The sequence below is a fragment of the Bombina bombina genome, chromosome 4 (assembly GCF_027579735.1).
Source record: "Bombina bombina isolate aBomBom1 chromosome 4, aBomBom1.pri, whole genome shotgun sequence".
Lineage (NCBI taxonomy): Eukaryota > Metazoa > Chordata > Amphibia > Anura > Bombinatoridae > Bombina > Bombina bombina.
The window spans coordinates 490,944,679-490,963,680 of record NC_069502.1 but is presented as its reverse complement, the minus strand read 5'-3'; the positions used below and the strand labels follow the sequence as shown (position 1 = coordinate 490,963,680).

Sequence of the window (19,002 nt, the reverse complement as noted above, 5' to 3'; positions counted from 1 at the left end):
CTACAAATAACTACAATTAAATACAATTACATAAACTAACTAAAGTACAAAAAATAAAAAAAGCTAAGTTACAAAAAATAAAAAAATAAGTTACAAACATTTTAAAAATATTACAACAATTTTAAGATACTTACACCTAATCTAAGCCCCCTAATAAAATAACAAACCCCCCAAAATAAAAAAATGCCCTACCCTATTCTAAATTAAATAAAGTTCAAAGCTCTTTTACCTTACCAGCCCTTAAAAGGGCCATTTGTAGGGGCATGCCCCCAAAAGTTCAGCTCTTTTGCCTGTAAAAGAAAAATACAACCCCCCAACATTAAAACCCACCACCCACATACCCCTAATCTAACCCAAACCCCCCTTACAAAAACCTAACACTAATCCCCTGAAGATCATCCTACCTTGTCTTCACTCAGCCGAGCAGCGATGGAACCGAAGTGGACATCCGGAGCGGAAGAAGTTAATCCTCCAAGCGGCGCTGAAGAAATCTTCCATCCGATGAAGTCATCATCCAGGCGGCGCTGAAGAAGTCTTTGATCCAGCCGATGTCATCTTCCAAGAGGCGCTGAAGAGGTCTTCTATCTGGGCGATGTCATCTTCCAAGCCGGGTCTTGAATCTTCCTCCCGCCGACGCAGAACCTCCTTCTTCACCGACGGACTACGACGAATGAAGGCTCCTTTAAGGGACGTCATCCAAGATGGCGTCCCCTCAATTCCGACTGGCTGATAGGATTCTATCAGCCAATCGGAATTAAGGTAGGAAAAATCTGATTGGCTGATGGAATCAGCCAATCAGATTGAGCTCGCATTCTATTGGCTGTTCCGATCAGCCAATAGAATGCGAGCTCAATCTGATTGGCTGATTCCATCAGCCAATCAGATTTTTCCTACCTTATATAACTCACTGAGCCGAAGGTGAGCACTTTGTCACTTGTCGCGGGGTATAGGGCCCATACCCTTGTGACAATACCATAATACACTGAACAGCCTCACCTATATATTATTTTTTATAAAATTCGCTAAGAATTTTTTATGTCTTGAAGATACTATATTTGTTGTTTAGCACAGCCTTTATCCAGATACAATTTGTTCATACCTTTATAGCTAAGGATCTACTTAATTCTGTTATGTACCTAGTGCAGCAGCCCAACATTACAGATATATTCCAGGATATCTTGCTTTGATTTTAAATGCTACATATCCTCATAATCCCTACTAGTACCAACAATACGTGTGTTATCTCCCACTGAGGAAACAACCCTCGACTATGGATAATTGCCCGATAGTCAATGTTCCAATATTAGTCCCTACCCATATCCGCATAAGAGTCCCATCCTCTAAATACTAGCCCCACTCTCCCTCTCATAAATGGTTTACTCTGTAGACACGAGAGGGTGCAATCTTCGACCTATTTCCCCCAACAACCCAATCCTGTAAGCTTCTGCTGGTCCTGCCCTCCCACTCCCTCCCTGGCTTTACCCATTTCCATCTCTCTTTTCCTCCCCCAAATCCGAGGGATCATTTAGAGATTACCTGTAAGTTCACATAGATCGCTAGACTCTACCCTCATCCCCTCCCTTCCCTCCCTCTTTTTCCTTTTCTCTTCACCAGTGCGCTTACCACGTAAGCAACGGAAAATAAATCCTATAGAACCTTTACCTTTATTTCCATGTATGTCTAAACTTCTCAATGCTCATTATTAACCTGTATTAATGGTGATGTGGTAGATTTCCATGTACAAAAAAGCAATGGAGACACTCTTAATGACTAAAGTATTTTATTTAACAATAATACACCTGAGTGTTCAACAAGTCCAGATTGGTTAGACCACGACTAACCACACCATTAATCATGATTCAAATAGTTACTCATAATCTGTCCTGAGAGTATGATGTTAATGTGACATACTATATATCTATTTCAAAATGTCCTCAATATCTCCTCAATTTTGATACCACTATCCCCAACTACTTGCACTGTCAAAATTTATAGCTCAAGAGTGGCTGTTGATTAAAGCGGGGAATAGCCAAATATATATATATATATATATATATATATATATATATATATATATATATATATATATATATATATATATATATATATATATATATATATATATATATATATAAAATGAAAGAGGTTACATACTAAATATATAGGTTAATAGTATCCATATATATAGTATCCATATATCTATATATCAGAATCATATTTTATTTCTATGCTATAAAGTACAAGATGTATATTGCAGATATGTTTTCATTGTTGTATTGTCTAAGCTCAAAACACTGTGTTATGACTATACTGTAACAATGTTTGTGTTGATATTCTATATAACCTCAATAAAAAATTATAAGAAAAAAAAAAAGCATTGCAAATGCTAATTTCCACAACCAGGGCAATAATTAAGAATTTCCAGTCAACTGGAAATGTTATGAATCAACCTGGAAGAGGACATGTATCTATATTGTCTCAATGCACTGTGAAGAGGATGGTTTGAGTGGCAAAAATATCTCCAAGGATCACAGCTTGAGAATTGCAGAAGTTAATTGCATCTTAGCATCAAAAATTCTCCAAAACTACAATCTGACGTCACCTACTTCACTACAAGTTGTTTGGAAGGGTCTCAAGAAAAAAAACCTCTACTCTCATCCAAAAACGATGACACTACTGGAACTTCAAATAGTATTGGGTTCTACGGTCAGATGAAACTAAAATAGAGCTTTTTGGCAATAAACACCAGAGGTGGGTGTGGCACACACAGAGAGGTAGCCATATGGAAAAGGACCTCATCCCCATGGTTGCATATGGTGATGGTTCTTTAATGTTTTGGGGCTGTTTTTCTGCCAAAGGACCTGGACATTTAGGAACCATTGCATCATGGACTCTATCAAATTTAAACAGATATTAAATAAACACCTGATTGCCTCTGCCAGAAAGCTTAAAATGGTCCGTGGTTGGATCTTCCATTCGGACAATAGTCAAAATTATACATCAAAATCAACTCAAAAATTGTTTACTGACCACAAAATCAAGGTCCTGCCATGGCCATCCCACTCCTCTGACTTGAACCCCATAGAAAACCTGTGGGGTGAACTAAAGATGATAGTCCACCAGCATCAACCTTGAAATTTGAAGGATCTGGAGAGATTCTGTTTGGAGGAATGGTCTCAGATCCCTTGCTATAAATTGTCCAACCTCATAAGGCATTATAGGAGAAGACTCAGAGCTGTAATCTTGGCAAAGGGAGGTAGCACAAAGTATTGACTAAAAGAGTGCCAATAATTGTGGCACACATATATTTAACAAAGATATTTTTTTTTTTGTATAAAACTGTGTTGTGTTTGCAATTGCTTGATATACATGAGAGCAGAATATTTTCGTGTACTTTTTGAACAAAAAAATCAAAAGTTTTAACAATACAATGTTTCACAGCCTTCTTTGCTCATATTTACCAAGGGTGCCAATGTTAGTGGAGGGCATGTATATAGGTATACATTTATATTTGTGCAAACAAAATCATAGATATATATAAATATATATTTATTATTAAATATAAAATATTATTCTAAGTGAAGAACTTTGGAATGTGATTTATTCAAATTTTCATGTTCGGTTAGCGCACTTGAGAATATGCAATATGATTTTTGCTCCACTGACTTCTATGGGGGAATACGTTATTTTACGCAATATTCTATGTTTGTCTTTTTACATTCAACGGGTTATCGTGCAAGCAAAAACAGTTCACTTTCAACCTGTAACATGAGCACAACCCGGCACGCAAAAAGCTTACTTCAAATGCAGTTAATGCTTGAGTGGGAGCATCAAATAATGTTCACTTGTAATCTGGCCCTGTATGTTTGCAAATGGTCTCATGAGGTTTGCTTATGTTTAAATCATGCATATGTACACAATATATAAATGTATTTTTTACAATGATGGCCTCGATCACAATCTACTGGGAGCTGCATTTTTAATTTGTTTTCTGGAAAAGACTACTTTACAATACGTTATCACAATAGTGCGTTTTTGGCTCTATTTTGCACTCACAAATGACTTTTTGGCAGGTCAAAAAAGTAGTATCTGCACTATGTAGCGAAAAACTATTTGGCGATCACAATATGTTTTCAGCTCAATTTTCAACTACATTTCAAACCTAATTTTGGCTTATAGAATTCTAAATCAGCACCTCTAGACGCCTGAAAAGTCCTTGAAAGGGCTTTTCAGGCCAACTGTTAGACTTTTTCACTGCTATTTCCAAAAAGTCTTTTACATTACACCTATGTTAAACATTCTGAAATGGCCACTGCAGACATTCTAGAGGATTTATTAACATATATATGTAGCATCAATTAATTAAAGCACCATTTATCCCTATTGGAGAGGCTGTATACAGCAAACTACACAATCTGGTCACAAATGCTGTTTACAGATTGCAAGTTCAATAATAGATGCACTGTGGTGAAAGAGCTTGGATTTAACCTCCTGCCAAAATACATATCACCTTCATCTGGAGGGTGTCTTTTGATGACAATCAGTGTATGTTACACATTTAAATGAGTTTTGTCCTTGCTAAGTGCAAAACAGGGTTCCATGAATAGAGCCTTGCTGTAACCTTAAAGGGTCACTGAACCCAATTTTTTTTATTTTGTGATTCAGATAGAGCATGCAATTTTAAGCAACTTTCTAATTTACTCCTATTCTCAATTTTTCTTCGTTCTCTTGCTAACTTTATTTGAAAGAAAGTCCAGAACTTTGGACAGCACTTTTTTATTGGTGGATGAATTTATCCACCAATCAGCAAGAACAACCCAGGTTGTTCACCAAAATGGGCCGGCATTTAAACTTACATTCTTACTTTTCAAATAAAGATACCAAGAGAATGAAGAACATTTGCTAATAAGAGTAAATTAGAAAGTTGCTTAAAATTGCATGCTCTATCTGAATCTCAAAAGAAAAAATGTGGGTTCAGTGTCCCTTTAAGAAGTGTGACTGGGTTATAATATGTGCAATGTTTGGGTGACCTCCCAGTTTCTATTTCAAATACAAGCAGTTACCACTCAATAAGCCCTTCTCTTTTGAAAATGCATTTGCGAAAGTTGGTTTTTAACCAGAAAGAAATTCGGCTCCAAATTCGCCCAATATATAAAAAAATAATTTCTGGAGCCTATGGCAGAAAGATGGTGATCAACCCCAATATTAGCTGTTTAAATATTAAAAATATAAGTTTAAAGGTTTAGTTTAGATCAGGGGTTTTAAAACCTGTTTTCAGGCCTCCCTAACAGGCACACAGCCTTGTTTGCACAGAGATAAACAAAAACTAGTTCAAACATGGTGGTGCCCATTACTTTATAAAACCTAAGTACTTTATCTAAAACAGGGGTTTTCAAACCTCTTCTCAGGTCTCCCTAACAGGCCAGATTTTCAGAATTACCGTGGGTAAAATGAAGTTAATAACCATGTTTACTGATAAGCTGATTATTTAATCTGTGCTCTAGTTCAGATATACATATACATAACTATATGTCTGCCCTATCTTACTCTTAGAGTAGAGTCAGGTAGAAAGCCCATAATCTAGCATATTGGGAGCCAAATTGGGAGTCGAATGTGGGATAAAAAAAGAGAAGCAGAGTACTGAAAAGTAGGTCCTGTTAATGTACCCTTAAATGAGTCCTGGCACAAACTGTGTATCTGATATTATAGCTATACAGAAGTGTTTGTATTTAAAGTTGAGGTGTTTACAAGAGGCGTCAATCAGTGTATTGTATTAATCAAACACTTTAACCAAAAATTCCCTACTATTTTTGAATGAAAATTTAAACCATGAATAGACGTATTGGGATTTGTAACATTTTGATTTACACACCATACCTAACACTTTGAATGGAATCCAAATATATGCAATTAAAGTGTCATATGATCTGTTTCTGGAAGACAGCTTCATGAAGACCATATACCATGACTTTTCCAATGACTTGATATTCTAAGCTAATATATATACAACTGTTCAGGTTTCACCCTGCTAATATTTTTGAAAAGACAAGGGGCCCGATCCGATATGCAGCATCGCCCGCAAAAGCCGGCGACGCCAAAATTCGTGCGGGTTTGGTATCCTATATATGGCGTAACCTAGAAGTTACGCTCGTATATTTCTGCCTTCGCCCATAGTTTTTTGGGCCATAGGCAGGTATACCAAACCCGTGCAGTTTGGTATCCAATATACAGCGTAAGGACTTACGTGGCGAAAATGGAGAAATCTTACTCCATTTTCACCTCGCCACAAAATGCAGCCGTAGTAAGTCTTACGCTGTCTATTGGAGCTCCGTAACTCCCTAAACTACCTGCCAAATAAAACCTAACACCTAACGCATGCGCAATGTCTATCTACCTGTCAACCGCGATCCCCCACCGCAATCTTTAATAAAGTATTTAACCCCTAAACCGCAACTCCCGGGCCCCGCCGCCAGCTACATTAAAAGTATAACTCCCTAATGTGATCCCCCTACACCGTGGCCAGCTACATTACATACCCCTAATGTGAGCTATTTTACAGGTAACTTGGTATTTATTTTAACTAGGTACAATAGCTATTAAATAGTTAATAACTATTTAATAGCTACCTAGTTAAAATAATTACCAATTTACCTGTAAAATAAATCCTAACCTAAGTTACAAATACACCTACACTATCAATAAATTAAATAAACAACAAATATCTAAACTAAACTACAATTAAATACACTAAACTAAATTACAAAAAACAAACAAACACTAAATTACAAAAAAATAAAAAAAGATTACAAGAATTTAAAGCTAATTACACCTATTCTAAGCCCCCTAATAAAATAACAAAGCCCCCCAAAATAAAAAAATTTCCCTACCCTAATCTAAATTACAAAAGTTAACAGCTCTATTACCAGTCCTTAAAAGGGCCTTTTGTGGGGCATGCCCCAAAGAATTCAGCTCTTTTGCCTGTAAAAAAAACAACCCCCCCCATTACAACCCACCACCCACATACCCCTATTCTAACCCACCCCCCTTAAAAAAACCTAAGTCTAACCCCCAAGTGCTCCTTACCTGTCCTGAAGACCGGCGGAGAAGGTCCTGTTCCAGGCGGCGACCTCTTCTTCCAGGATCCAGCCGGCGCGGAGCGGAGGAGTTGAAGACCGATGACCGCGGAGCTGAAGACCGTCCATCTGGAACTGAAGACCGGCTATGCTGGAACTGAAGATCGGCGACGCTGGAACCGAAAACCTCCCGAGCTGAAGACCGGAGCTGGAACGAGGAGGATCCTCTTCATACGATCGCCGCCGTACACTGAATAGGAATTCAAGGTACGCGATTAAAAATGGTGTCCCTTGAATTCCTATTGGCTGATTTGAGCCTTCAAATTCAAATCAGCCAATCGGATGCGAGCTACTTTAATTCTATTGTCTGATTTGAATAGCCAATAGAATAAGAGCAACTGTAATTATATTGGCTATTCTAATCAGCCAATAGAATTACAGTAGCTCTTATTCTACTGGCTATTCAAATCAGCCAATAGAATTAAAGTAGCTTGCATCCGATTGGCTGATTTGAATTTGAAGGCTCAAATCAGCCAATAGGAATTCAAGGGACGCCATTTTTAATCGCGTACCTTCAATTCCTATTCAGTGTACGGCGGCGATCGTATGAAGAGGATCCTCCATGTTCCGGCTCCGGTCTTCAGTTCCAGAGGTCTTCGGGTTCCAGCGTCACCGATCTTCAGTTCCAGCATCGCCGGTCTTCAGTTCCAGATGGACAGTCTTCAGCTCCGCAGTCATTGGTCTTCAACTCCTCCGCTCCGCGCCGGCTGGATCCTGGAAGAAGAGGTCGCCACCTGGAACAGGACCTTCTCCGCCGGTCTTCAGGACAGGTAAGGAGCACTTGGGGGTTAGACTTAGGTTTTTTTAAGGGGGGATTGGGTGGGTTAGAATTGGGGTATGTGAGTGGTGGGTTGTAATGGGGGGGTGTTGTTTTTTTTACAGGCAAAAGAGCTGAATTCTTTAGGGCATGCCCCACAAAAGGCCCTTTTAAGGGCTGGTAATAGAGCTGTTAACTTTTGTAATTTAGATTAGGGTAGGGAATTTTTTTTATTTTGAGGGGCTTTGTTATTTTATTAGGGGACTTAGAATAGGTGTAATTAGCTAAAAATTCTTGTAATCTTTTTTTATTTTTTGTAATTTTGTGTTTGTTTGTTTTTGTAATTTAGTTTAGTGTATTTAATTGTAGTTTAGTTTAGATATTTGTAGTTTATTTAATTTATTGATAGTGTAGGTGTATTTGTAACTTAGGTTAGGATTTATTTTACAGGTAAATTGGTAATTATTTTAGCTAGGTAGCTATTAAATAGCTATTAACTATTTAATAGCTATTGTACCTAGTTAAAATAAATACCAAGTTACCTGTAAAATAAATATAAACCCTAAAATTATTAATTACATTGTAGCTATCTTAGGGTTTATTTTATAGGTAAGTATTTAGATTTAAATAGGAATATTTTAATTAATAATATTAATATTAATTAGATTTATTTTAATAAGAATTTAGTTAGGGATGTTAGCGTTAGATAGGGTTATTATACTTACTTATATATATAATATAATAATGATATTAACTATATTAACCCTAATATAATTAGGGTTAATATAGTTACTATATATAATATAATAACTATATTAACTATATTAACCCTAATATAATTAGGGTTAATATAGTTAATATAGGTGGCGGCGGTGTAGGGGGATTAGATTAGGGGTTAATCTATTTAATATAGGTGGCGGCGGTTTAGGGGGGTTAGATTAGGGGTTAATCTTTTTTATATAGATGGCGGCGGTGTAGGGGGATTAAATTAGGGGTTAATTAATTTAAAATAGCTGGCAGCGGTGTAGGGGGATTAAATTAGGGGTTAATTAATTTAATATAGCTGGTGGCAGGGTAGGGGATTAGATTAGGGGTTAATAATTTTAATATAGCTGGCGGCGGGGTAGGAGCTCACATTAGGGGGTAGTTAATATAGATGGCGGTGGTGTAAGGGGCTCACATTAGGGGGTAGTTAATATAGACGGCGGCGGTGTAAGGGGCTCACATTAGGGGGTAGGTAATATAGATGGCGGCGGTGTAAGGGGCTCACATTAGGGGGTAGGTAATATAGATGGCGGCAGTGTAAGGGGCTCACATTAGGGGGTAGGTAATATAGATGGCGGCGGTGTAAGGGGCTCACATTAGGGGGTAGGTAATATAGATGGCGGCGGTGTAGGAGCTCACATTAGTGGATTATATAGATAAAATAGGTAGCTCACATTAGGGGGTAATATAGATAATGTAGGTGGCGGCGGGGTCTGGGAGCGGCGGTTTAGGGGTTAATAACTTTATTAGGTGCGGCGGGGTCCGGGAGCGGCGGTTTAGGGGTTAATACATTTATTATTATTAGGAGAGTGAGGGGGGATAGTGGGTTAGACGTTTCGGGCTATGTTTGGGAGGCATGTTAGACAGTACGGGTGATTTAATAACTTAGTCAGGTTTTTTTATGCGGCGGCATTTTCTAAAGTGCCATAAGTCACTGGCGACTCCAGAAATTTGTACTTACACAGATTTCAGGACATAGCTGGTTTGTGAGACTTGCGACACTTTAGCCTCTGACGGCGCCGGTTATGGGATAGCTCGAGTTGCGAGCTGAAACTACGGGTGGTGCAGGTTTCCACGCTTGCGTCGAAACCTGCACCATATATCGGATAGCGCCCATTTTTTATTAAAATATATATTTTACACAAAAATGCTTAATCTAATAGTGGAAGTTTGCATGACATATCTACATTTTAGGTTTTTCTTTTTCTTAGATTGTTGATTATAAATGTATTTCCTATACCAGCCATTATTATTGTTCTAGCTGTGTTACATAATTGTTTGATCCAGATGCTACACTACATATATTGTGTCATTAACAGAACTGTACATCGTTTTCTGTATTTTCTAATATTACTTTTTAATTTGTAATGGTTTCCAATCCTCTATGTAGTGAACTAAAAGACTCATTATTCCGGCCCCTCTGTTACGGCTGGAATGCATTTTTCATGAATGCTATTAACAATGCATATATTATTAAAATAAAGATAATTCCAAAACAAATTTCTAGAGATTACAGTGTGTTAATTAAAACAACAATTAAAAAAACAATCTACAATATAATTATTTAACTTTAACAAGAAATCCATAAATTCATATTTAGGGCTAGATAATGAGTGACATGTTAACAGTTATGTGCAAACAAAAAGGGGTCTATCGTGGGTATCAGGATTTCGGCATGTATTACAAGTTAAAAGTAAACACGATCGCTTGAGTGCAATTCTAGTTAACGCACGTCGGTCTAGTGCAATCTCAGAGCTCTGATTAACTGTTTGCGAAATATATATATATATATATATATATATATACACATAAATATGTATTTATGAATAAATAGAACATATTCTGCTATTTGAAGAATATTGGAATGGGAAATATTCATATTTTCATGTCGGGTTAGCACACTTGAGAATATGTGATCGGGTTTGCTTGTAAATAGGGTGTTAGATTTTTTCCCCCACGTATTTTGCTCCATAACTTCTATGAGTGAATAGAATATTGATAACATTTTACTTTTAACTTGTAATACGAGTGTAACCAGACACTCGCAAAAAGATTACTTCTAGTGCAGTTAACACTCGAGCGGGAGCATTAAATAGCTCTCCACTTGTAATCTGGCCCTTAATATATAGTTAAAAATTTTAAACAGAGAAAAATGCAATATAAATAAATCCATCCATATGTAATCTAACATTTTTAAACCATTTTATGAGGATATATTGTGTTCTAAAATGATAAAAAAAATAGATTTACTTTTTAAATCTGGAATGTGTAAAATATTTAAAAACTATACCTGTAAGTAAGGGATAATTTTGCAGAGAGTCTTCCCAAAGAACCATGTTTCTGTAATATCAACTACCAAGGTTGCTGGAAGACAAGTGATAGTAACTAGGACATCGGCAAGTGAAAGGTTGACTATAAAATAGTTGGTGACAGTCCTCATATGGTGGTTCTTCCAGACTGCAACACAAACTGAAGAGTACATAGAGTCAATGTTAAAAAAAATTAATCCTCTAACTACCGAAAACAGAAAGTGAATTCAGCTATAATGCAATTGAAAAATGGTATTCTTTCAAAACATATCCATTCTTCTTCAGAAATAACATCTTAATAACATATATCTATAATCTATCTATCTAATATATCTATCTATCTATCTATCTATCTATCTATCTATCTATCTATCTATCTATCTATCTATCTATCTATCTATCTATCTATCTATCTGTATGTCTGTCTGTCAGTCTGTCTGTCTGTCTGTCTATCCATCTATCCATTTAATCTATCATTGTATGTGTACATAAAAGCTGATAACCAAGTTTTATGATTAAAAGAGCTATTTTTTTAAGACCTTAATGTGTAAAATACTTTCAAAAGCTCATATACATCTAGATTACAAGTTGTGCGATATGACTCAAATTGTAGCGTTATGGCCCATAACACATCAATTTCCATAACGCAGCCATTACAAGTTTGAAAAAACCTCCATAGCGCAAGAAAAATCCCCAATAGGAATGCAATGGTACCCCAATATAAAAGGGTTATCTTGCATTGAATCCTCAGTGTGTGGCGGTTGAAGAGGACCTCCATGTCGGACCAATGGACCTCCGTCTGGACCTCCACATGGACCACTGCCTCTGCGCATTCACAGACTGCTCCACCTCCAATGGGATGAAGATAGAAGATGAAGATAGAAGATGCCGGGTCCCGTGATGGATACAGATGGAGCCGTCTGGATGAAGATCTTTTGCCTGACTTCAGGAATTGTGAATACCGATTTTGGGGTTAGTGTTCGTTTTTTTGGGGTGTTTTTTTTATTAGGGCTTTTTTATTTTTAATGCACTTTAAAAGAGCTGAATGCCCTTTTAAGGGCAATGCCCACACAAATACCTTTTTGGGGCAATGGGTAAATTTGGTTTTATTAGTTAGGTTTTTTTTATTTTGGTGGTTTGGGGGGGTGGGGGGTTTGTAATGTTAGGGGTATTTGTTTTAATTATTTGGCAAAAGAGCTGTTAACTTTAGGGAAATGCCCTACACAAGTGCAACACATAACCAGTTAAAACTAGTTAGTGTCTAAATAAAGTACCATGATGGATTCAATATCCAAAAAAAACAATAGGAAATTATATATGTAGCTATTTGTTTTGACAACTTACGAGCTTTATATAAGTAGTGCATAAACAACTTAATAGCAATTAATCTAGCTAAACTGTATCATACATAATGGGAATGTTTGTCTAATAAGAATAAGCAGAAATAAATGTATATATATAAACTTTACTGAGAAGAGGTAAAACCTTAAATAAAATCTAAATGAAATTCAGAGTGAAAACACAAGCTAGTTGAGTTGAACTGTATCTTGAGGCTTACTGGTGATATTAAGTAATTTCAAACACAGAAAACAGCAGCTGGAAAATAAACTGAGCCAATTATAGATTGAAATACAGTCACAATATAGAGTTCAGAGGTAGAACAATACCTTAGGAGTTGAGATTCAAAGAGTTCTACTGGATTTGTGAATGGAGACACAGTAGAAATTGACTGTAGCAGACATAGGAATGTGGTGCCTTTGACTGGAACCAGCAGGAGAAAGATTCAAAGTAAGATTTATGGTTTAGCGTACAGGCACAACAAAGTAGAATCTTAAAGGGACACTGAACCCATTTTTTTTCTTTTTTTGATTCAGATAGAGTATGCAATTTTAAGCAACTTTCAAATTTACTACGATTATCAAATGTTCTTCATTCTCTTGGTATTTTTATTTAAAAAGCAAGAATGTAAGTTTAGATGCCGGCCCATTTTCGATGAACAACCTGAGTTGTTCTTGTTCATTGGTGGATAAATTCATCCACCAATAAACAAGTGCTGTCCAAGGTTCTGACTTCTTTTTTCAAATAAAGATAGCAAGAGAACGAAGAAAAATTGATAAAAGGAGTAAATTAGAAAGTTGTTTAAATTTGTATGTTCTATCTGAATCACGAAAGAAAAAAATTGGGTTCAATGTCCCTTTAAGAGAAAACAAAACAAAGTAGATGAGTCTGCTGATAAGCAACGGAATAGATTCCAGGCAACTCAAAGATCCGCTCTGTTGAAATCCCCTGAGAATATAGACGATCTTTAGAAATGCTGCTGCTTGTTTTCAGTAGCAATGCAACTGACATGCATTAACCAAGCAAAGTTTGCTTGTCTGAACACAGCTGATAAAGGCAGTGTTGAGGAGGAGGAGGAGGTACTTCCTTAAAGAGACAGGAACAGTAGTGACAGTATCCCCTCCTGAAGGAATCCACTACGAGGATTCAAACGTGTAGTTGTAATGGGTGAAGTTTATGAAACAACTTGACAAGCTTAGGAGCATGAATCTCGATATAAGTAATCCAAGAATCCTCCTCAGAACTGTATTCACGTCAATGGATCAGGTATTCTAATGTCTTATGTCTTATCCTAGAATTGAGGATAGATTCAACTTCGTATTCGAGATGGTCCTTGACCATAATAGGAGGTCTAGAAATGTTTTGGCATTTCGGGTTTTGATCCTCTTTATATGGTTTGAGTAAAGATACATGGAAAGTTGGATGAACCTTGCAATTATCTGGTAGAGTCAGAGATACTGCATTGGAGTTGATGATTCAGTTGATGGGAAAAGGTCCAACGTATGGATCTCCTAGTTTCCTACTAGGGACATTCAGTTTGAGGCTTTTTGTAGAAATCCAAACTAGATTATTGAGTTTATAATGTGGTGGCGCAGTTCGGTGTTGATCATAATATCGTTTTTGTTTCTTTTTTGCTTCTGCTAAATGATTCTTTAATTATGAGCAAATTTTTTATATTTATTGAAAAATCCAAGGCTGCTGGAGATGAGGAGGTAGTTGGTAATGGTGTAAGTGTTTGTGGATGGTAACCATATGTGGCAAAAAAGGAGTAGTTTTGCTAGAAGAGTTAATAGAATTATTATAGGCAAATTCTGCCATTGGCAAGAGCACCAACCAATCAGACTGTAAATGTGTTGTATAACAACTAAGGTATTGTCCCAAGGTTTGGTTAACATGATCAGTGAGACCGTTTGTCTGTGGGGGGGGGGGGTAAGCACTTGATAACCTTGAATAAATCTGCAGCAATTTACATAGGTATCTCCAGAAGTTTGAGGTAAATTGCGTTCCCCGATCACTTAGAATAATGGTAATCTATTAAATTTTACTATTTGAGAGATGAAGACTACAGCAGTCTTTTGAGCTGTGGGAAGTTTTTTCAAAGGTATAAAGTGGGACAATTTAGTCAAGTGCTCAACTACCACTAGAATAGTATTGTGATGTTGAGACTTTGGTAAATCTACAATGATATCCAATTATATAAAACTCCAGGGCACATCTGGAATGGGTTGTGGAGTAAGGAAACCAAAAGGTTTTCTGCTGTCTACTTTATTCCGAGCACAATTTTCACAAGTGGTAGCATATTCATAGACTGTGGTGTCTATATTTGCCCACCAAAATGCTCTTTTGAGTAACTCCAATGTCTTGGTGATACCGGGGGGACCAAAGATAGGAGAGTCATGGAAGTATTAAGAAGGCTGTTGCATAATGATGGAGGAACATATAGTAGATTGCTATGGTAATATAAACCTGTTATGGTAATATAAACCTGTTTTTATGACCTTTGTATGTGGTATTTGATCATCTGAATTCAATGCTGATAGTATCTCTTGTTCAAGAGAAGTGGATAACGTGACTATCTTTTTTGGAGGTATTATGTAAGCTGGTACATCTGATTGAGAGGTCATTTCATGAAGTCTGGAAAGGGAATCTGCCTTGGTATTTTTTGTCACAGGTCTGTATGTAATGCGTTTTGTTGTTTTTTAAATATTTGAGATTCTTATGATCAGTGTAAATGATGAAGGGCATCTTTTAGGGCATCTTTTAGGGCATCTTTGTACCTTCCAAAAGATGCCTCCAAGTCTCTAAGGATGACTTTATAGCCAAGAGTTCCTTATCACCCACTGAATAATTGAATTCAGCTGGTGTAAGTGTTCTAGAGTAATAAACTACAGGATGTAATGTGGTGGTTATTAAAACCCTTTGAGAGAGTATAGCTCCTAATCCGAAATTAGATATGTCTACTTCAAGTATAAATTGCTTGTCAGGATCTGGGTAACTAAGGATTGGTGCTAAAGTGATTTTTTCCTTTAATAGTTAGAAAGCCTGTTGTTGAATAGTAGATCATTTGAATTTGTGGTGTTTCATTGTTAGTTGGGTGAGAGGTTTTACAATCTGTGAGAAGTTATAAATAAATCTTCTGTAAAAATTAGCAAAACTGAGGAATCGTTGTAATGCTTGTTGTGTTGAGGGTATAGGCATTGAAGTTTATAAACTTTGTCTGAATCTATTTGAATACCATTTTTGGAAATTATATAAAAAAGAAATTTTATAGAGGTGACATTGAACTGACAGTTTTCCAGTTTTGCGTAGAGATGGTGGTCCCTGAGATGACCAAGTACCCAGCGAACATGTTTAATATGCTCCTTCAAATTATTAGATTAAATTAATATAGCATCAAGATATATAACAACGCATGTATCCATTACATCTATCAAAATATAATTTATGAAAAACTGGAAAGTTGCAGGTGCATTAGATAAGCCAAATGGCATGACACAGTATTCAAACAACCCATAACGGGCTCCAAATGTGATTTTTCATTTATCCCCTTTTTTGATCCTTATCAAGTTATATGCTCCCTTTAAATAGAGTTTTGTGTCAAATGCTGTGTCCTTTAATCATTCTAGTAATTCCGGTATTAGTGGTAATGGGTAACGTTTTTTTTCCATTATGGAATTTAAAGCATGGTAATCGATAATGAGCCTAAATGATCCGTCTTTATTTTTTACAAAGAATAAGCCTGCTGTGGCAGGGGAAGTTGAAGGATGATGAACCCTTTTCTGAGGTTTTCATTAAGATATTCACGCAAAAACTGTAGTTCATTTTGAGAAAGAGGATAGATCTTGCCAAAGGGAATGTTAGCTCCTGGAATGGTATTAATAGGACAGTCATATATTCAGTGCGGTGGCAAATTCTCAGCCTCCTTTAAGCTGAAAACATCACTAAAATCACTTTAAATACCTGGAACATATGGTTCAATGTGAAGAATTTGTATTTTTTTGGTGTGCAAGTTGATTGGCAGTAGTGTGATTGGAATGTGACTATATTTTGTATCCAATCTATGTGTGGGTTGTGTTTTTGTAACCAGGGATGTCCAAGAATAATGGAATGTACTGCTGTAGGCATGATATCAAAAGTTATGTATTCCTTGTGTCCTGTTGAGGTAGAAACAAGAAGGGGAATGGTGTGGTGTGTTATGGGACCCTTTAAAAAATAAGACCCGTCAATAACTCTCGCAGGAATAGGGGTTTGCTTCAACACTTTAGGTATTTTTATTTAAAAAGGATGCATCAATAAGCATGCCGAATGCACCTGAGTCAATCATAGCTTCACCAGGAATTATTTCATGGTCCCACTGCAAAAATTGAGAGAGTGATCAATGAGGTACATGATTAGTAATACTGAGTACTGTAAATGAGGCTGACTTACCCTTCTTCTGACATGCTAGAAGTGGGCAGGAGGATACAAGGTGTACGTTACTGGCACAGTATAGACGCACATTTGCCATTTTATATGTGAGTTTATCCTGTTGTGAAAGTAGCCATTTAACTGTACCAATATCCATGGGTGAAGCAGCTTGAGTAGATCTTTCAGGGGGGTAGTATGAAGTCTTCCTGGTGTGATTATCAGGCTGTGCCTTTTCATCTTTCCTCTCTCTATATCTATGATCCATGGTGATGAATATTTTAATTAGTGATTCCAGGGAATCAGGCATCTCAATATGAGAGAGTTCATCTTTTAGATGGTCTGAAAGTCCAAGTCGGAAATTGATTTTTCAAGCTTAATTGATTACAGCCAGAATCAGTGGAACATAGTTGGAATTTTGCCTTGTGATCTTCAAACTGCTCTTGTTCCTGCTTTAAAGCTCTAAGATTGTTCTCTGCTGTTAATTGTATGTTAGTGTCTTTATATAAAGTAGCCATAGCTGAGAAGAAATCTTCTAGTGAGCTAAGAATAGGATCTGTGGTTTCAAAGAAGCGAGTTGCTACTTTGTTAGGTTACTTTTTTTTATATTTATACAGGGAGTGCAGAATTATTAGGCAAATGAGTATTTTGACCACATCATCCTCTTTATGCATGTTGTCTTACTCCAAGCTGTATAGGCTCGAAAGCCTACTACCAATAAGGCATATTAGGTGATGTGCATCTCTGTAATGAGAAGGGGTGTGGTCATGACATCAACACCCTATATCAGGTGTGCATAATTATTAGGCAACTTCCTTTCCTTTGGCAAAATGGGTCAAAAGAAGGACTTGACAGGCTCAGAAAAGTCCAAAATAGTGAGATATCTTGCAGAGGGATGCAGCACTCTTAAAATTGCAAAGCTTCTGAAGTGTGATCATCGAACAATAGGTGTTTCATTCAAAATAGTCAACAGGGTCACAAGAAGCGTGTGGAAAAACCAAGGCACAAAATAACTGCCCATGAACCTAGAAAAGTCAAGCGTGCAGCTGCCAAGATGCCACTTGCCACCAGTTTGGCCATATTTCAGAGCTGCAACATCACTGGAGTGCCCAAAAGCACAAGGTGTGCAATACTCAGAGACATGGCCAAGGTAAGAAAGGCTGAAAGACGACCACCACTGAACAAGACACACAAGCTGAAACGTCAAGACTGGGCCAAGAAATATCTCAAGACTGATTTTTCTAAGGTTTTATGGACTGATGAAATGAGAGGGAGTCTTGATGGGCCAGATGGATGGGCCCGTGGCTGGATTGGTAAAGGGCAGAGAGCTCCAGTCCGACTCAGACGCCAGCAAGGTGGAGGTGGAGTACTGGTTTGGGCTGGTATCATCAAAGGTGAGCTTGTGGGGCCTTTTTGGGTTGAGGATGGAGTCAAGCTCAACTCCCAGTCCTACTGCCAGTTTCTGGAAGACACCTTCTTCAAGCAGTGGTACAGGAAGAAGTCTGCATCCTTCAAGAAAAACATGATTTTCATGCAGGGCAATGCTCCATCACACGCGTCCAAGTACTCCACAGCGTGGCTGGCAAGAAAGGGTATAAAAGAAGAAAATCTAATGACATGGCCTCCTTGTTCACCTGATCTGAACCCCATTGAGAACCTGTGGTCCATCATCAAATGTGAGATTTACAAGGAGGGAAAACAGTACACCTCTCTGAACAGTGTCTGGGAGGCTGTGGTTGCTGCTGCACGCAATGTTGATGGTGAACAGATCAAAACACTGACAGAATCCATGGATGGCAGGCTTTTGAGTGTCCTTGCAAAGAAAGGTGGCTATATTGGTCACTGATTTGTTTTTGTTTTGTTTTTGAATGTCAGAAATGTATATTTGTGAATGTTGAGATGTTATATTGGTTTCGCTGGTAAAAATAAATAATTGAAATGGGTATATATTTGTTTTTTGTTAAGTTGCCTAATAATTATGCACAGTAATTGTCACCTGCACACACAGATATCCCCCTAAAATAGCTAAAACTAAAAACAAACTAAAAACTACTTCCAAAACTATTCAGCTTTGATATTAATGAGTTTTTTGGGTTCATTGAGAACATGGTTGTTGTTCAATAATAAAATTAATCCTCAAAAATACAACTTGCCTAATAATTCTGCACTCCCTGTATAAGGTTTGATTAATCTGCAACACGTAACCAGTTACAACTAGTTAGTATCTGAATAAAGTACTATGATGGATTCAATATCCAAAAAAAAATAGGAAAGTATATATGTAGCTATTTGTTGT

General features: G+C 37.1%; 1 protein-coding gene across 1 annotated transcript in view; it reads right to left on the bottom strand.

Annotated features, from left to right (window-relative positions):
• The window catches only part of HCRTR2 (hypocretin receptor 2), a 359,074-nt gene extending 342,100 nt beyond the window's left edge, over positions 1–16,974 (bottom strand). The window contains exons 1-2 of the mRNA XM_053711967.1: positions 16,731–16,974; positions 10,946–11,124 (exon numbers count right to left, since the gene is read on the bottom strand). Of these exons, the coding sequence (XP_053567942.1) occupies positions 10,946–11,124; positions 16,731–16,974 (423 nt within the window). The remainder of the gene's footprint in view (positions 1–10,945; positions 11,125–16,730) is intronic.
• Positions 16,975–19,002: the final 2,028 nt, after the last annotated feature.